The 20,858-nt window shown below is 37.8% G+C and overlaps 1 protein-coding gene across 1 annotated transcript in view; it reads right to left on the minus strand.

Annotated features, from left to right (window-relative positions):
• Positions 1-20,858, minus strand: part of MIB1 (MIB E3 ubiquitin protein ligase 1) — a 163,606-nt gene that overhangs the window by 97,019 nt on the left and 45,729 nt on the right. The window contains exons 4-7 of the mRNA XM_066247525.1: positions 20,455-20,559; positions 17,313-17,379; positions 15,742-15,946; positions 4,030-4,213 (exon numbers count right to left, since the gene is read on the minus strand). Coding sequence (XP_066103622.1) covers positions 4,030-4,213; positions 15,742-15,946; positions 17,313-17,379; positions 20,455-20,559 — 561 coding nt within the window. The remainder of the gene's footprint in view (positions 1-4,029; positions 4,214-15,741; positions 15,947-17,312; positions 17,380-20,454; positions 20,560-20,858) is intronic.

Below are 20,858 nucleotides of genomic sequence, written 5' to 3' on the forward strand. Positions count from 1 at the left end.
CTCCCACATGCACCCAACTGGGATCCACCCGGCACGCCCACCAGGGGGCAATGCTCTGCCCATCTGGGGCATTGCTCTGTTGCAACCAAAGCCATTCTAGCACCTAAAGCAGAGGCCATGGAGCCATCCTCAGCGCCCGGGCCATCTTTGCTCCATTGGAGCCTTGGCTGCAGGAGGGGAAGAGAGAGACAGAGAGGAAGGAGAGGGGGAGGGGTGGAGAGGCAGATGGGCGCTTCTTCTGTGTGCCCTGGCCGGGAATCGAACCCGGGACTCCTGCACGCCAGGACGATGCTCTACCACTGAGCCAACTGGCCAGGGCTTATATATGATATATTTAAATCAAAAAGGGCTCAAAGTTTATATCTATATTTAAATCATTTCTAGAATCAAGCCTGATTCAAAAACTTAAGTGTGAGATATAACATGACTATTAAATATGGAATAAAAAGGGCAATGAGGTACAGAACACAATCAGCAACAGCACTTACCAGGTGGCAAATGCTGTTCAAATGTTCTAAGGCAGTGATTTTTCATTTCATGGCACACATAAACTAATTACTAAAATTTTGTGGCATAACAAAAACTATATTGTATGCCAACCTGACAAAAAAATAGGTATAATTTTGATTTAAAAATAATAGGAAATTACCTATTTTTTTCTCCAAAGTGACATTTTTTTACATATCAGGTGCCTATGCTTGTAAATAAGAATTTCTAATACCAAAAATTAACAAATTAGGTGCAACATTATGCAATATGACCAACAAGATGCACTTCTGTTACATGACCTATATATTTATGGTTCAAGACAGGGCATTAACACCATACAGCTATTGTTGTGTTGGCTGTTGACATTTTTTTATTTGACAGTCTAAGAGAAAAGAGGTCAGTGCCCCCAACTAGTCAGGTATTAAATGTTATAAAAACTCTTGCAGCACACAAGTTGAAAAGCACTGTTTTAAGAGCTTCATATGTATTGACCCACCTAATACTATAACCCTGAAAGTTATGTGCTAGTATTAGCCCCATTTAAAACTCGGTTCCAAAACCCATTCTCGTTAAACACAACAGAATAGCAAATAACAATACTAGAAAATTGGTGAAAAATAGTGATAGTATCTGACTTCATCCTAACACAGAGAAGAAACTGTCCTTGACTTGCTTTCTCTTTTTACCGTTCTGCAGTATCTGACCCCAACTTCTTGAAATTATTCCCCTGATTTCTGGATGAGAGTCTAATTTTTCTGTTTCTCCTCTTTCTTCATTCACTGCTCCTTTTCTTTCTTCAGATCCCTATATCTGTTCATTCTCCCAAATCTTTATTCCTTCATTTTTTACTCTTCTCTCTTGAAAATTTAATTCACACTGGCAAATATCACCTTATTTCAAAAGACATGAAAATATACTTCTCTAGCCCTGTTTATCCTTTTCCCTTGCCCCCCAACACACACCCATTTTAACTTTTCAATAGACATTTTCACTTGGAATTTTCTGTCATTATCTCAAATTCCACAAGACTGCATTCTTTGTTTTTTTCCTCAACTGTTCATTATGGTAAATCTCAACCCACAAAAGTGAACAATAGTATACTGAGTCTTCATGTACTCATCAACCAGATTTAACAATTACCAGCTCACAGCCAATCATGTTTTCCCCTACCATTCTCCTTTACTGTAGTATTTCATTATGTAAACTCTTTCTAAAAACATAACTACAATACTAGTATCAACCCACTCAAAATTATCGGGAACAACATAAAATATCAGTCAGCGTTCAAATTCTCAATTTTTGTAGTTTGTTTAAATCAAGCTCCAAATAAAGTCTATACATAATCTTTTTCTTTGCAAATTATTTGAAGAAATAGGTTTATTTGTCAAGTTTCTTACAACCTGAATTTTGCTAATTGCTGTAGTTTGAAAGCTTTATCTGTCTCTGTATTTGATAAGGCTCCCTTTGAGTTGGCTGCTAGGTCCTTTTAACATGACCTGGAATTTTTTCATAAATTCTTTGCTATCTGGTATAAGGCTCATCTTTTTCATTTCCTTTCCAAGAACAGAATTAGGCATTCCTCCAAAAATCCCTAGATTCCTTTACTAAAGGAAAAATTCCTTTACTAAAGGAAAGGCTATTTCAAGACCATAATCTCGGCACAAGGTTAGTTATTGCTACTGGAATGGTCACCATTTCTAGGCCTTGTCATGAACAGAGCTAAGATAAGGAAATTTGTTTTATTTTGTTTTAAGAGATAAAATAAATGCAAGACTATATGGTGTTTGCATAACCTCTTCTATATTAAATCTGTATCTCCTTTTCCAACTCTGATCATTAAAAGAATTAGAATTATCTATAACTATTTATTTTTTATCATTTACATGAACAATAATCTCTAAATCATATGAACACCATCACAATTAGATTTCTTAAAAATTGTTAAATATATCTTTTTCCATGTAATTCTATAGGGTATATTCCTCCTATAAGAATATAAAGACAAAGCACTATGTTTAAAAAATTATTTGCAATTTCCTTTCTATATAGTTATGCCAACAGGAAACACATTTAGGTTTGTTCCATTTTATATTCCACTTTTAGGAGTTTAATTTTTTAATTTGTGTTTTATAATTGCATAAAATATGTGTTTTCAAATCAAATCTGTAAAACAGGACGTAGTTGCTTCTCGTATGTACCTTGACTGGGCAAGCCCAGGGTTTCAAATCGGCGACCTCAGCATTTCAGGCCAATGCTTTATCCGCTGTGCCACCACAGGTCAGGCTATATATTCCCTTTTTATATATAAACACTTTTTTTAACTTTATAGTTAATCCATTGTTTTTCTCTTTAAATATAAAGTTCATTAAAACCTTATTATTAAACCATGTCATCTTTTTTTTTTTTTTATCAGGGACAGAGTGAGAGTCAGAGAGGGATAGATAGGGACAGACAGACAGGAACAGAGAGAGATGAGAAGCATCAATCATCAGTTTTTTGTTACGACACCTTGTTGTTCATTGATTGCCTTCTCATATGTGCCTCGACCGCGGGCCTTCAGCAGACTGAGTAACCCCTTGCTCGAGCCAGCGACCTTGGGTCCAAGCTGGTGAGCTTTTGCTCAAGCCAGATGAGACCACGCTCAAGCTGGCAACCTCAGGGTCTCGAACCTGGGTCCTCCGCATCCCAGTCCAATGCTCTATCCACTGCGCCACTGCCTGGTCAGGCAAACCCATGTCATCTTAATAGTAACATTTACATTAATACGTTTACATATATATATATATATATAGTCTTTTGGTTGCTTGATATGTACAATATTGAGACTTGTCATTCGGGTGTTCTTCCCTTTACCCTCTTTCTTCACTAATATTTTGATTTTAAATAACAGTATTTAGTCCCAATTAATGCCTTACCCCTACATTACATTTTCCACTAATGGTTCTATAAAAATATATTATCTGTAGCCCTTTCTGGACCTTCCCTGGCTAATTTAACCAAAATAAATTAGAAAATGAAAGGCTCAAGTATGAGCCCTGGCCGACTGGTTCAGTGGTAGAGCATTGGGCTGGTGTGTGAAAGTCTGGGTTCGATTCCCAACCAGGGCACATAGGAGAAGAGACAATCTGCTTCTCTACCATACCCTTCTCCTTTCTCTGTTTCTCTCTCTTCCCCTCCTGCAGCCAAGGCTCCATTGGAGCAAAGTTGGCCCAGGTGCTGAGGATGGCTCCATGTCCTCTGCCTCAGGTGCTAGAATGGCTCTGGCTGCAATGGAGCAATGCCACAGATGGGCCAAGCACTGCCCCCTGGTGGGCGTGCCAGGTGGATCCCAGTGGGGCACATTCAGGAGTACTGCCTCTGCCTCCGTGCTTCTCACTTCAGAAAAAACAAAAGGGGGGGGGGGCACAAGTATGCTTACCTGCCAATGAAGAGCACAATTCTCTAAGGATTATGCTAATTTAGTTTCTAAACTTAAAGTACTTTTAAAAACAACATAAGCATGGTATAATTCCTAGTCCAAAACTGTTTTATCTTACTTACTGGAAGCATAGCTTCAGCCCATTCTCCATGTCCTCTTTGCAAAAGTTTAATTCTTTCCAGATCATAACAAACTTGCACAAGATCGCCCACTTGAAACTGTGAGGTGCCTCCTTCTGCACCTTGAGCAGCATCCCCACTTCGGACAATGTTTGCTTTAGTTAGAACGGCAGGATTGAAGGTCCACCTAAGGATCAGAGCCAAAATTCAAAATGGATGTTTAACTTGAACATTTTTTATTAAGCACTGCAGGGAGAAAAGTCTTAAAACACATCAAAAAAGTAAAGCAATCCTTTTCAATTATAACCTGAATTATTTGTATTTCTTTTTATAATTTTAAAATACAAATTTAGGAAAAGAATCATTGTAATCTCACCACCCTAATATTATGATACACTCTGTGCAGATTTATTATCTTTTGCATGTTAAAAATTTGTTATAAAAGTAATGCACACTCATTGTTAAAATTAAAACATTTCAGAAACATGTAAAGTATGTGAACCTTGATAAGGAATGTATCTGCCAACTATATCTGCCAAGAAAGACTCTTAGAGTTAACTGGGACCAAGTCTAAGAGCCATTGCTGACAGAGGCCTCTTGTGCACTCTGCCTCTTAGGGAAAAGCTACAGAGTGAGCTGCCAGCCTGCACTATATTTCAGAATTGAGTCGATCCTTACAAGGGAGTTCCTGGTGTCATCTTTACATCAATGGACTACCTACACCACATCTAATCAGCACTGTGCAGCTATACCAATTCTTTCTATACTGACCAATCAAAGCTGCCCATAATGACCAATCAAAATAAACAATTCTGACCCATCAGAACTGTGTAATTTGGATTTCCCATTTGCATAAAAGTTCACAGAAACTTTCACTATAAAAGATAGCACTTTTGGTTTCCACCAGAAGCTGCATTTCCTAGGTTTATAAACTGTTCACCTGAAAAATGTTTCTCCTCTTTCCGCACCTCAGACTGGGACTTTTTGCTGACAGTACCATTTCACACAAACACATCTGGAATACCACTCCCTACCCAACTAGAAACCACTATTAATAGTCCATGTGTATCCTTGCAGATCTTCTATCAATATGCTGAGTGATAGTTATAATGTCGAAAAAGAGCTGTTTTCTTTTCCATAAATGGAATCATTATATAATTCTGTGGCTTCTTTTTTCTCAGAGAATACATCTTAAAAGATTTATTTTTCCATGTATACATACACTTATTTCAGTTTAATGGCTACAGAGTATTCTCTATAGCATGGATATTTAACTATTCTACTATCATTTAAAAGTATTTCCGAATTTTCACTATTATAAACAATATTATAAAGAACATCCCTTTAAGTACATCTTTGTGTACACAGGGATCAGTATTTCATTGGAAATTCTTAGAAGAATTACCTAATCAAAGTATGCACTTTGTTTCCAATTCTGAAAAATAGAGCCAAACTGCTCTACAAAGAGTTTCCCCATACCACTGCCAATCTGATGGATAAAAATAATATTCAATTTCAATTTGTCATGCATGGGTATTTTACGTGACTGTAATCACTGTAGCAGAATTTGGATTCTGATTTCTTCTTTTCTATACATATTTTTCTATGCTGCTACCATTTTCATAACCACTATTTTATTGACTACTTAATATTCCATCAAACAGTTATACCACAATGTATATACAGTAACTTATTTCTCCTAGTCCCACATGGCACTCCAAAGAAAAAAGGTTCCCTATTCAAATAAGCTTTTACAATATGATCATTAGCATTTAAAAGATTCTGAGTGGTCACAACATACAAAAATCTATTTACTGGCCCTGGCCGGTTGGCTCAGTGGTAGAGCGTCGGCCTGGCGTGCAGAAGTCCCGGGTTCGATTCCCGGCCAGGGCACACAGGAGAAGCACCCATCTGCTTCTCCACCCCTCCCCTCTCCTTCCTCTCTCTCTCTTCCCCTCCCGCAGCCGAGGCTCCATTGGAGCAAAGATGGCCCAGGCTCTGGGGATGGCTCCTTGGCCTCTGCCCCAGGCGCTAGAGTGGCTCTGGTCGCGACAGAGTGACGCCCCAGAGGGGCAGAGCGTCGCCCCTGGTGGGCATGCCGGGTGGATCCCGGTCGGGCGCATGTGGGAATCTGTCTGACTGTCTCTCCCCGTTTCCAGCTTCAGAAAAATATGGGGGAAAAAAAAAGTCTTCTTTTTGGCCTTATCAATCACAGTGCCCTTAATCTCAGTCAATATTTCAAAATTTATTAAATCTCTTATAGCCTGAATATACCAGTATTTAAGTTATTCCTTCTGCCTATAATGCTTCCCTGCTTGGTGAAACCGAGTTGATCTTCCAAACTTATTTACAATGTAATTTTCTCTTAAGTTTTTCTAAGATTTGTCCAGCTAAAATCACTTTTCTTTTGTGCCTTGAATACTCACATATCATAATTTCTTACAACATTTTAATACTTATTTTTGGTCTTGTTTATCTAAACTAAAAAGGAAACCCCTTCAAAGAGGAGGTAATGTACTAATGGTCCTTGTATTCCTACCATTAATCTCAGGGCCTAACACAGTACTTAACAAATTAGTACTTAATAAACTTTGGTTGAATAAAGAGATTATTTCTAAAACTCAAATGTAATCATTACTCTTAACACCACTGCCCAAAAAGAATTCTGACCAAGAAAGAATTCTGCAAGCAATAATCCTAATTTGTGTTAACCTAACATTCCTAAGCAAAATAAATAATTTAATGTTAAATGCTCATACATGCTAATCTGAACTGTTCTTTTTTTATTAAGTTTTATTGAGATGTAATTCACATACCATACTCATTTAAAGTATATAAATTGGTGGTTTTCAGTATATTAACAGAGTTGTACAACCAAGTACCACTATCTAAATTCGTCTTCATCACCACAAAAATATACCCCATAATTAGCTGTCATGCTGCATTCACCGCTCTCCCTTTCCCCTCAGTACTAGTAATATACTTTCTGTTTTGATGAATTTCCTTATTCTGGATATTTTACATTAGAAAAAAATCACATAATATGTGACCTTTTATAACTGGCTTCTTTCACTCAAGATGATGTTTTCAAGATTTATCCATGTTGTAGTATATGTCAATACTCCATTCCTTTTTATGGATATGGCACATTTTGTTTATTCATTCATCAGTTGATGGGCATCTGAGTTACTTCCACATTTGGGCTGTTATAAATAATGCTTCTACAAATATTCATATACAGGTTTTGGGGTATATACCTAGCAGTGGACCTTCTGGGTCATATGGTAATAATAACTCTATATACTATAACATTTTGAACAAACACCGAACTACTTTCCACAGCATCTAGACCACTTCACATTCCTAGCATCAATGTATGAGGGTGCAGTTCTAATATTTCTACACTCTCACCAACACTTGTAATTATCTGACTTTTTCATTCTAACCATTCTAGTAATGTAGAGTGGTTATCTCATCTGTAGTAAGGTCAATCATCTGTTCATAGGTATAGAATGTATAGAATGAATTGTCCCTCCAAAAATCATAAGTTGAGCTCTAATTTCTAATGTGACTATATTTAGAAACAGGCCCGTTAAGGAGGAAATTAAGATTAAATTAGGTTATCAAGGTGGGGCTCTAATACAACAGGACTGGTGACCTCATAAAAAGAGGAAGAGCCCTGGCTGGTTGGCTCAGCGGTAGAGCGTCGGCCTGGCGTGCGGGGGACCCGGGTTCGATTCCTGGCCAGGGCACATAGGAGAAGCGCCCATTTGCTTCTCCACCCCCAACCCCTCCTTCCTCTCTGTCTCTCTCTTCCCCTCTCGCAGCCAAGGATCCATTGGAGCAAAGATGGCCCGGGCGCTGGGGATGGCTCCTTGGCCTCTGCCCCAGGCGCTAGCGTGGCTCTGGTCACAGCAGAGCGACGCCCCGGAGGGGCAGAGCATCGCCCCCTGGTGGGCAGAGCGTTGCCCCTGGCGAGCGTGCCGGGTGGATCCCGGTCGGGCGCATGCGGGAGTCTGTCTGACTGTCTCTCCCCATTTCCAGCTTCAGAAAAATACAAAAAAAAAAAAAAAAGAGGAAGAGATATTGGCAATATTTCTCTTTTTCACAGAGAAAAGGCCATGTGAGGACATAGTATAAAGCAGAGGACTGAATCAGGAATTTTGAAGACAAAGTAGAAAAAAACACCCAATAGAGCAATGAAAAGAAAAAAAATTAAAAAGAATGAGGACAGTTTAAGCAAACTTTAGGACATGAAGCATAACGATATCCATATCATAGGAGTACCAGACAAAGAAGAAAAAAAAACAAGAGATCAAAAATGTACTTAAAGAAATAATGACTAAAAACATACCTAACTAGGTAAAGAAAAAAGACACACAAGTCCAAGAGACACAGAGAGCTCCCAAACAAGATGGATCCAAAGAGGCCCACACTAACACATACCATAATAAAAAAACAAAAGGTTAAAGACAAAGAGAAAATCTTAAAAGCCACAAGAGACAGTTACCTACAAAGGAGCTCCCATAAGACTGTCAGCTGATTTCTCGACAGAAACATTTCAGGCCAGAAGGGGCTAGCATGAAATAATCAAAGTTATGAAAAGCAAGGACACATAACTAAGACTACTTTAACAAGCAAGGTTATCATTTAAAATTGAAGGAGATATAAAGAGCTTTCCAGACAAGAAAAAAACTGAAGAAGTTCATTACACCACCAAAAAAGTATTACAAGAAATGTAATAGGGCCTGCTCTGAGAACAAGAAAAAAAACAACAGAATATAGATTAAAGGAATAAAATGCAATAAATATATACCTATCAATAATCACTTTAAGTGTAAATGCTTTAAATAATCTAATCAAGAGACATAAGGTAGCTGAATGGATAGGAAAACAAGACTAAAAAAAGGAATGAAAAAACATATTTCATACAGCCTGACCAGGCAGTGGCGCAGTGGATAGAGAATTGGCCTGGAATGCTGAGGACACAGGTTTGAAACCCCAAGGTCACTGGGTTAAACGTAGGATCACAGACGTGACCCGTGGTCGCTGGCTTGAGCCCAAAGCTCACTGGCTGGAAGTCCAAGGTTGTTGGACTGAGCAACGGGTCACTGGCTCAGCTGGAAAACCCTGGTCAAGGCACATATGAGAAAGCAATTCATGAACACCTAAGGTGCTGAAACGAAGAATTGATTCTTCTCATCTCTCTCCCTTCGCCTGTCTGTCCCTCTCTCCATCTCTCTCGAAGGAAAGAAAGAGAGAGAAAGAGAGAGAGAGAGAGGAAGAAAAAAGATATTTCATACAAATGAAAATGAAAAAAATAATCTAGGGTAGCAATACTTACATTTGACAAAATAGACTTTAAAGCCAAGGCTACAGAAAGAGACAAAGAAGGAAACTAAATTATGAAAAAAGGGCAACCCAAAATCAGGATATAACCCTTTTAAATATTTATGCACTCAACATAGGAGCACCTAAATATGTACCATATTTCCCCATATATAAAGACACACCTTAATTCTGGGGTCTGAAATGTGAAAATAAAATGTATTACATGAAGTTATTGAACTCAAGTTTTATTCATCATAAAATTCACACAACTCCTCATCACTGTCAAAACTCCCATCCATTAGCTTGTCCTCATCTGTGTCTGATGACGAACCATTGTCTTTATATATGGCTTCGTTCTCAGTTTCATCGATGGCATTTGAAATGCCATACTTCTACAACCACTGTATAAGACATACTCAGTTTTTAGACTGTAACACAGTCATGGTAGGGGATTTCAACACCTCTTTAACATCAGTACACAGATCTTCCAAACAGAAAATCATCAAGAAAACAGCGGCCTTAAATGACATACTAGATCAGATTGATTTGATAAATATCTTTAGAGCATTTTACCCCGAGGCAGCAGAATATGCATTCTTTTCAAGTGCACAAAGAATATTTTCTAGGATTTGTGTCATGTTAGGACACAAAACAAATCTCAATAAATTTAAGATAAGAGTGTAATCATATCAAGCATCTTCTCTAACCATAATGGTATGAAACTAGAAATCAATCACAAGGAAAAAAAAGAACATAAAGACATGGAGGGTAAATAACATGTTACTAAACAATAAATGGCTTAACAATGAGATCAAGAAAGAAATTAAAAGATACCTTGACACAAATAAAAATGAGAACATAACAACCCAAAATATATAGGACACAGCAAAAGCAGTCCTAAGAGGAAAATACATAGCATTGGAGGCCTATCTCAAGAAACAAGAAAAGCAGTCCTAAGAGGAAAATACATAGCATTGGAGGCCCATCTCAAGAAACAAGAAAAGTCTCAAATAAACAATCCATCTTCACATTTAAAGAAACTTGAAAAAGAATAAGCAAACCTCAAATTTAGTAGAAGGGAGCAAATAATATCAGAGCAGAAATAAATAAAATAGAGTCTATAAAATCAACTCAAAAGATCAATGAAACCAAGAACTGGTTCTTGAAAAGATAAATAAGATGGCAAACCTTTAACCAGACTCATCAAGGAAAAAAAAAAAAAGAGAGGACCCAATATAAAAAAGAAGTAACAACAGATATCAAAGAAATACAAAGAATTGTAATATTACAAACAACTATATGCCAATAAACTGAACAATTGTAACAAAATGGATAAATTCCTTAAACCATACAATCTTTCAAAACTGAATCAGGAAGAATCATAGAATTTGAATAAATAGATTATAACTAGCGAAACTGAAGCAGTAATCAGAAAACTTTCAACAAATGTAAGTCCTGGACCAGATGGCTTCACATGTGAATTTTACCAAGCATTCAAAGAACTATACCTATCCTCAAACTATTCAAAAAATCTAGAGGGAAGACTCCCAAGTTCATTTTACAACACCAGCATTATCCTAATTCCAAAACCAGATAAATACTACAAATGAAGAAAATTATAGGCCAGCATCTCTGATGAAGACAAATGCTAAAATCCTCAACAAAGTATTAGTAAAGCAGATCCAGCAATACATTAAAAAGATAATACACCATGATCAAGTGGGATTTATTCTGGGGATGCAAGGCTGGCATAATATTCACAAATCAACCTGATACAGCACATAAATAAAATGAAAGATAAAAATTACATGATCATATCAACAGATACAGAAAAAGTATATGATAAAATCCAGCACCCATTTATGATAAAAAAAAAACTCTCAGCAAAGTAGATATAGAGGAAATATACCTGCATGTAATAAATACCATATATGAAATATATGACATCTACAACCAATATTATACTCTATGGGCTGACCTGTGGTGGCGCAGTGGATCAAGTGTTGACCTGGAAAACTGAAATCACCAGTTTGAAACCCTGGGCTTGCCTGGTCAAAGAACATATGGGAGTTGATGCTTCCTGCTCCTCATCTTCTCTCTCTCTCTCTCTCTCTCTCTCTCTCCTTTCTAAAATGAGTAAATACTATACTCTATGGGCAAAAACTAAAAATGTTTCCCTTAAGATCAGGAGCAAGACAGGAATATCCACATTCACTTTTACTGAACACAGTACTGAAGTACTAGCCACAGCAATCAGACAAGAAGAAGAAATAAAAGGCATTCAATTGGAAAAGAAGAAGTAAAACTGCAATTATTTGCAGATGACATGATACTGTTTTTAGAGAACCCTAAAGATTCCACCTAAAAAACTCCTAGAACTGATAAATGAATTCCATAAAGTAGCAGGATACAAAATAAATATCCAGAAATTGAACTGTGGTGGCACAGTGGTTAAAGCACTGACCTAGAATGCTGAGGTCGCCAGTTCAAAACACTTGGGCTTGCCTAGTCAAGGCACATATGAGAAGCAACTATTAATACAAGTTGATGTTTCCTGCTCCCCGCCCCCACCATTTCTCCCCTCTCTCTTCTCTAAGAAAATCAGTAAATAAAATCTTTTTTTAAAAATTCAGAAATCAGCTGCATTTGTAAACACCAATAATGAACTATCAGAAAGGGAACGTAAGAAAACAATCTCATTCACAATTGCTTCAAAAATAGAATAAAATACCTGGAAATAAACTTAAGGAGGTGAAAGACCCGTAGTTGGAAAATTATAAGACACTGAAGAAAGAAATTTGAAGAAGATACAAATAAGTAGAAGCATAGAACATGTTCATGGATAGGAAGAATCAACATCATTAAAATGTCCATACTACACAAAACAATCTTTACATTCATTGCAATTCCTATCAAGGCACCAATGGTGTATTTCACAGAACTAAAACAAATATTCCAAAAGTTTACACGGAATGACAAAAGACCTTGAATAGCAATAGCAATCTTGAGAAAAAAGAAAAGGTATAAGAATTCTGCTACCTGATATTAAACTATACTACAAGGCCACAGTAATCAAAACAGCATGGCACTTGCATAATACACCATACATAAAAACAAACATATAAATCAATGGAACAGAACAGAGAGCCCAGACCAGAAATAAACCAATGCCTTTATGGTCAATTAATATTTGACAAAGGAGGTAACAACATACAATGTGATAAAGATAGTCTATTCAGCCTGACCAGGTGGTGGCGCAGTGGATAGAACGTCAGACTGGAATGCAGAGGACCCAGGTTCAAAATCCCAATGTCGCCCTGGCCGGTTGGCTCAGCGGTAGAGCGTCGGCCTGGTGTGCGGGGGACCCGGGTTCGATTCCCGGCCAGGGCACATAGGAGAAGCGCCCATTTGCTTCTCCACCCCGCCCCCCCTCCTTCCTCTCTGTCTCTCTCTTCCCCTCCCGCAGCCAAGGCTCCATTGGAGCAAAGATGGCCCGGGCGCTGGGGATGGCTCCTTGGCCTCTGCCCCAGGCGCTAGAACTCGGCTCTGGTCGCTGCAGAGCGACCCCCCGGAGGGGCACAGCATCGTCCCCTGGTGGGCAGAGCGTGGCCCCTGGTGGGCGTGCCGGGTGGATCCCGGTCGGGCGCATGTGGGAGTCTGTCTGACTGTCTCTCCCCGTTTCCAGCTTCAGGAAAAAAAAAAAAAAAAAAAATCCCAATGTCGCCGGCTTGAATGCGGGCTCACCACCTTGAGCATGGGGTCACTGACTTGAGCATGGGATCATAGACATGACCCCATGGTCACTGGCTTGAGCCCAAAGGTCACTGGCTTGCAGCCCAAGGTCACTGGCTTGAGCAAGGGGCCACTCGCTCTGCTATAATCCCCTGCTCAAGGCACATATGAGAAAGAATCAATGAATAAGCAATTAACAAACAACTAAGATGACAACAAAAAACTGATGTTTCTCATCTCTCTCCCTTCCTGTTTGTCTGTCCCTATCTGTCCTTCTCTCTGACTCTTTGTCTCTGTCAAAAAATAAAAATAAATAAAAAACATAAATGCTGTTGGGAATACTGGGACAAACATGCAAAAAAAAAAATTAAACCAGTGGGTTGTCTTTCATTTTCTTGATGGGTTCCTTTAGTGTGCAAAAGTTTTTAGTTTGATGTAGTCCTATTTGGTTATTTTTTTCTTTTGTTTCCCTTGCCCAACGAGATACATCAGAAAAAAATACAGTATTGCTAAAAGAAATGCTGGAAACTTTTCTTCTTTTAGGTGAGAGGTAGGGAGATAATGAGGCCAACTCCTGCATGCACCCCAACTGGGATCTACCTGCCCACCCCGTCTGGGGCCAAAGCTCAAGTATCAAACTAATTTTAGCACCTGAGGCTGATGCACTCGGACCAGCTGAGCCATCCTCAGCTCCTGGGGCCACGCTCGAACCAATCGATCCCTGGCTGAGGGAAAGTAGGGGGAGAAGAAGGGGATGAGAAGCAGATGGTCACTTCTCCTGTGTCCTTGACTGGGAATAGAACCCCGGACGTCCATACTCCAAGCTGACGCTCTATCCACTGAGCCATCAGCCAGGGCTAAATGCTGGAGATTTTACTGTTTTCTTCTAGGACATTTATGGTTTCAAAACATTAATCCATTTTGAGTTTATTCTTGTATAAGGTGCAAGAATATGGTAGGGAAATAAAGTACAGCATAGGAATTATAATCAATAATATTGTAACAACTATGTATCATGCCAAGTGGGTACTAGAAATTTTGGGGAAACAGTTTGATACAAGTGTCTAACCACTATGCTGTATACCTGAAATTATCAAGAATACAAAATAATATTGACTGTAAACTGTAATTGAAAAACAAAAATTTTAAAAAGAAAAATAAAACCCAGAGTTTATGTACATCAGTAATAGGCAATTATTTAACTACTGTGTTTTCTTTAAAATACCATAAACATACAAGTAAACTGACATATTTTGACCATTAAGAGCAAATATATAAAAGGCACAAGCCCAGCCTGACCAGGCGGTGGCACAGTGGATAGAGCGTCGGACTGGGATGTGGAGGACACAGGTTTGAGACCCCGAGGTCGCCAGCTTGAGCGCGGGCTCATCTGGTTTGAGCAAAGCTCACCAGCTAGGACCCAAGGTCTCTGGCTCGAGCAAGGGGTTACTCAGTCTGCTGTAGCCCCCCGGTCAAGGCACATATGGGAAAGCAATCAATAAACAACTAAGGTGTAGCAACAAAAACTGATAATTGATGCTTCTCATCTCTCTCCACTCCTGTCTGTCCCTATCTATCCCTCTCTCTGACTCTGTCTCTGTAAAAAAAAAAAAAAAAGGGCACAAGCCCAGTCTCCAAGAAACTCACAACTTAAGAGTGCAAATAAACAAACATTTTAATAGGTAACAGGAGACCTAAACAGATGAATAATGATTCATACACCAGGGAGGGCAGAAGGATTGAGGAAGTTCCCAAGTATATAAGCTTAATATTTATAGGATATAGATGAGTTAATGCAGAGAAAGAGGAGGAAAAGGAAGGAAAGGGTATTCTGCTTGAAGGAAATGGTATACGCAAAGGAACAGAAGTGAGGAAATGCATGCAATTCTCTGTTGCTGATAATAATTAGTGTGTGTAGTTTGACCGGTGATGGCACAGTGGATAGAGAGAACATCAACCTGGGACACTGAGGACCAAGGTTTGAAACTCCAGGGTTGCTGGATTAAGCACAAGGTCATTCGGATTGAATGCAGGCTCACCAGCTTGAGCAGTGTCACTGGCTTGAACACAAGGTCACAAGCTTGAGGAAGGGGACAATGATTTGGGTGGAGCCCTCCCCCAAGTCAAAGCATGTATGAGAAGCAATTAATGAACAACTAAAGTGCCACAACTATGAGTTGATGCTTCTCATCTGTTTCCCTTCTTGTCTATCTCTCTCTCTCTCAATAAAATAAAAAAATTAAGTGTGTATGTGTCTGTGGCAGATAAGATGTGTTACCAAGATATAACCCTGGAAATACAAGACAGAATAATTTTATCCTAATTCAGATAGAGTCTATCTGATAGACTAATATAATCCATTATAAACATAATTTTTTGCTATACTTGGACCTAATAGTGATACAATATATTCTGCTCCCTGAAGGAAAAAAAAAAGAATCACAGAACACTGTAACCTAAATATTTAAGTACACACACACACACACACACACACACATACATACTTCTTGACATTTGTTCGCCTCAACCTTAACAACATATTCTAGATTTTTACCCACTGAGAACTACCTTTGGTTATTTCACATCATTTGCTTTAAGGCTCTTTTCTCTTGCTTTATTTGCTATTACTGAAAATTAAGAAATATCACCAACCTATTGCCACTTGGATACTGTACTACAATGTCATGATCTTCATCAATGCCACAAACTGTTCCAGTTGTAGTTAAAGTCTCAAACATGCCATCAGTCCATCCTCCATGACCGTGCTGCAAAGACTGTACAATTTCTAGGTCAAGATCTATATTTACCAAGTCACCAATCTGCAACCCACCAGGATTCCTGTTGCCATTCTGCTCACCTGTAATTACAGAGAGAGTTGACAAAGGAAAAGGAAAGTCACTGCAACAACATGCCAAATGCACTATTTTTAAACTAGAACAAGCTCTACAATTTTAGTTTTAATTACCATCTGAAAATGTTTTGAGAATGTAATATATCAGATTCTAGAACTAGAGCGCTTTAAAAAAAAAGAAAAATCAAACATCAGACTCAAAGATTAAAATAATGGGATGATTTATAATGATGACTGACTAGGAGTAGAATCTATAAAAGATAATACTATCATTGCCGGACCAGTGGTGGTACAATGGATAGAGCATCAACCTGGGATGCCAAGGTCCCAGGTTCGAAACGCCAAGGTCGCTGTCCTGAGCACAGGCTCATCCAGTTTGAGTACAGGGTCACCAGGTTTCATGCAAGAAAAGACCACTTTTTGTTTTTACTGAAAAGAGCACTTTTTAGCAAAATAGCAAATCCAATGATTTGAAAGAGGCACACAGTGCTCACATGAGAAAGAAAAGCAGCCTTAGCTGGTTAGCTCAGTTGGTTAGAGCATCGTCACAAAACGACAATGTTACACGTTTGATCCCAGGTCAGGGCACATACAAGAACAGCTCGATGTTCCTGTCTTTCTGTCTCTTTCTTCCTGCCTCTAAGTTTAAAAAAAAAGGGGGGGGGGGGCGTTCAGAGACTAAAGATTTATGCAGAAAATTATGGCACAATATTCACCACATAAAAATGAAGGTGGTTTTAGTTTTCTTGCTCTCTTTTTATTTTAATAATATGTGAAATTGCCTGACCAGATAGCTCAGCTGGCTCGAGTATCATCCTGACGTGCAGAAGTGGTCAGTTCTATTCCCAGTCAGGGCACATACAAGAACAGATTTATGTTCCTGTCTCTCTCTCTTTCTGTTTGTCTCTCTCTCTCTCCCCCCCCTCTACTCTCTCTAAAATCAACAAAAAAATTTTAATATGTAAAATTATATTTATTATATTACCTTAATCTTGGAACTGTTCTAGTATTAGAAAGGCAATTTTACAGAAATCCTAAGGATTCATAAGTTTTAAATAGGTCCTATTCTCAATAGTGTAAGAGATGTAACATCTAACACAAAATTTTTCAACAGTATAAGTCTACGGTTAAAAGACAAAAGTTTCAAATACATTCTGACATAAATGGCATATCAAATCTCAAGATGTGACAACCCAGTGTCTAATAAATCATTAAAAAAGAACGAATTCTTTGAAACTAAAATAAAACCAAAAAAGTGTCTCTTCAAATAGCTTTAATGGTAACTAACTTTTTAAAGTCCAATTTAAACACTTTTCTGACTCTATAAACTCTGACCCATTATTCAGGAATTTTCTCTAGTCTGCTAACTCACCTAGCACAGGGCAGTGATCTCTGTAGAAAGAACCTCCTTTGGCATCCTGGACACATTTCAGATCAGACTAAGAAGGAAAAAAAAAATCACCCTTGAAAATGTCAAATATAGTTCAGTAACTAAAACAGGCAAAAATGTCCATTCAGAATATACCCTCAACAGACGTCAAGAACAGTTACTGGTTAATGGTCACATTTAACATGGCTTTCAAAAGCACCCATCAAAAACTATAAACTTGATCTTTATAATATTTTTAGCAACACATGCTAAAAAAGGGAATTATTTGTAAAACAAATACCTAGAATTAAAATGTACACAACTCATTTCATTTTAAAGATACTTTTACCAAAAAGAACTCATTTTATCTTTCTAATCAATTTTATTATGAGCTATAGTACCAAACAAAATTTTTTGATTCCTTGTCAAGTTAACTTCCCTACTTACATCAACTTTAGTCCTTACTTCACCATAACTTAATTAACTCAAGTTCCTTCATACTCAGCTTGTATAAGAAAACAAATTATTTAAGCATCAATGGGAAGGCAGTGGTTATATAATGAAAAAGTTCAGAAAGTGTGAACTTAGAAGAGCAACCTTGGGGGGCTACTCTGACAATTTAGATGATTTATTTAAAAGTGTCTAATAGTTACTTGATATAAATAGGTGATTACAGTCTATACTTACACTATCAAGGAAAGGAGCCCCTTGACACACACAACACACACACACACAGAGCAAAAGAGGGAGGGGAGGAAACCCAACTCTTTTATAGCTCCTTTGCTATTGGAGCACCACATTTAGCTAAATTCTAGTCAGAGACACAGGAATCAAAATTGTGTTAGTGTGATACTCGAACCCAGCAAATTCACTTCTAGGAACGTATCTTAAGGAAATATACCTATAAATGTGTAGACATATGTACAAGATAGTTGCTGAACACTTTGCAACAATGAAAAAAAAACCAAAAACACAAAACCAAATACCTATTAACATAAATTTTATTAAATAAATAATAGCATAACCATGCAAGGAGTACTCCTCAGCCATCGAAAAAGAACAGACTCAATCTATATATAAAATACTTATTAAGTACCTAAGCACACAGATCACATCAAGCTTCATTTGAAGCAAATGAATAATCAGTCAGAACCCTATAAAAATCCACAATTTAAAAATGTAGAGGCATAAAGATAATAAAAAAACTGATAACCAGTGCTATATACAATTATAAATATTGGCAAGTAAAGCCTCTGTTTAGATTCACATGGCTGGCTTTTATACATAAATAGAATAAATGAAGACAAAGGAACAGTCATATATCCTTCTACTCCTACCAAAGGGTGGAAAACAGTTGGAAAAAATGAAATTTAAAGAATTCTTTGGCCTGACCAGGTGGTGGCACAGTGGACAGAGCATCTGACTGCTATGCAGAGGACATAGGTTCAAAACCCCAAGGTCACCAGCTTGAGCACAGGCTCATCTAGCTTGAGCACAGGTTCACCAGCTTGAGCACAAGGTCACTGGATTGAGCATGGGATCATAGACATGAGCCCATGGTTGCTGGCGTGAAGCCCAAGGTCACTGGCTTGAGCAAGGGGTCACTCGCTCTGCTGTAGCCACCTCCCAACCCCCGGTCAAGGCATATATGAGAAAGCAATCAATGAACAACTATAGTGCTGCAGTGAAGAACTGATGCTTCTCATCTCTCTCCCTTCCTGTCTGTCTGACCCTATCTGTCCCTCTCTCTCTGTCACAAAAAAAAAAAAAAAATCTTTGAATGAGCAATATATTCAAGATGAAAACGATAAACTGGCATATATGGTATTAATATACTATTTAATTATACTCTAAATTAATAGCTGAGGTCAATATTTGAACAATGATCCATGAAGTGCAGAAATATAGGGCAATCCATTGAATGTACCACCCTTATTTTCCTAAGCACTTAAGTAATTCAAAGTGTTTCTAGACCTGTTATTTTCAATTATCAACACTATACTTTCAAAATACAAAGAAAAAAAAAATCTCTTTAAAAATATTTTTAGCCTGACCAAGCAGTAGTGCAGTGGATAGAGCATCAGACTGGGATGCAGAGGACCCAGGTTCAAAACCCCAAGGTTGCTGGCTTGAGCCCAACGGTCGCTGGCTTAAAGCCCAAGGTCACTGGCTTGAACCCAGGGTCGCTGGCTTGAGCAAGGGGTCACTCACTCTGCTGTAGCCCCCCCCCCCGGGTCAAGGAACATATGAGAAAGCAATCAACGAACAACTAGGAGCCACAACAAAAACTTATGCTTCTCATCTCTCTCCTTTCCTGTCTGTCTGTCCCTATCTGTCCCACTTTCTGTCTCTCTGTTTCTGTCACACAATTACACAAAAAAAATTTTAAGTGGGGGACAGGGTGAAAAAGGTGAAGGGATTAAGAAGTATAGATTGGTAGTTACTTAACTGTCATGGAAATTGTCAAGTATAGCATCAGAAATACAGTCAATAATATTGTAACAAAAAGAAAGCAGAAGGGGCAATTCTATATTATAGAACAACTACCCTGTTTCCCCAAAAGTAAGACATCCCTTGAAAATAAGACCTAGTACAACTTTTATCAAGCTTAGAAATATAAGGCCTCCCCTGAAAATAAGACCTAGCACGTCTTTAGGAGCAAAAATTAATATAAGACACAGTCTTATTCTCGGGGAAACAGTACATATGCATTTATTATATAACTATTATATTGCTTTTATATTTTATAATTAAAATAAATTTTAGGGTAATCTTTAAAAACAAAAAAACTAAGTAAACACCTAATGTAATTTATATTTTTATCAGCCATCAAAGCCTAGAATACATATTATAAAAACCTCATTATACTACCATTCTCCATGGCCATGCCAAGAACTAGCCTTATAGATTATTCTAAATCTTAGATTCTTGGATTGGCTATTAAATATTGAAATAGTTCAAACAAAGCAGTAAAAATGTAAAGTTTATTAAATTTTCACTTTATAGATTTCCCCTCGTATTGCATATCCATAACGATTCAGCTGGCTATATTCTGACAAAAAGAGATTACAAAAGAAAAAAATAGAATACAACTCTTTCCCTTCTTTTATCCATCCAATATTTTCTTTTGTTTCCTACTACTTACCATGCCCTCAAAGCCAACTCTGTAAAGGTTCTTAGCACCATTATCCCAGAGAACATATGCTGCACTATGTGGGCTCGATGCACTCCAGTCTTGGATTTCTGTTACCTAAGGGAATTTTTGAGAAAAGAATTTTTTAAAAGGGGAGGAAAAAAGGTTAGTTCTTTTAATTATATTTAAATCTTAAAAATCACTTAAGCTATCATTCTATGTAACAAGATATAAAAAAATACTTATTTGCCAAATATGTCACTTCTAATATATATTTAAATTATAATTAGACTTATTCCAGAATCATAAGGTAATTTCTAAAAGCATTATAGAAATTTTACATTGGAAGGCTTAGTGTTACAATAATAGATTTTTAGAAAATAAATCATTCAATACAAAATTTTAAACCTGTACCC

This window comes from Saccopteryx bilineata, chromosome 11 (assembly GCF_036850765.1).
Source record: "Saccopteryx bilineata isolate mSacBil1 chromosome 11, mSacBil1_pri_phased_curated, whole genome shotgun sequence".
Classification (NCBI taxonomy): domain Eukaryota; kingdom Metazoa; phylum Chordata; class Mammalia; order Chiroptera; family Emballonuridae; genus Saccopteryx; species Saccopteryx bilineata.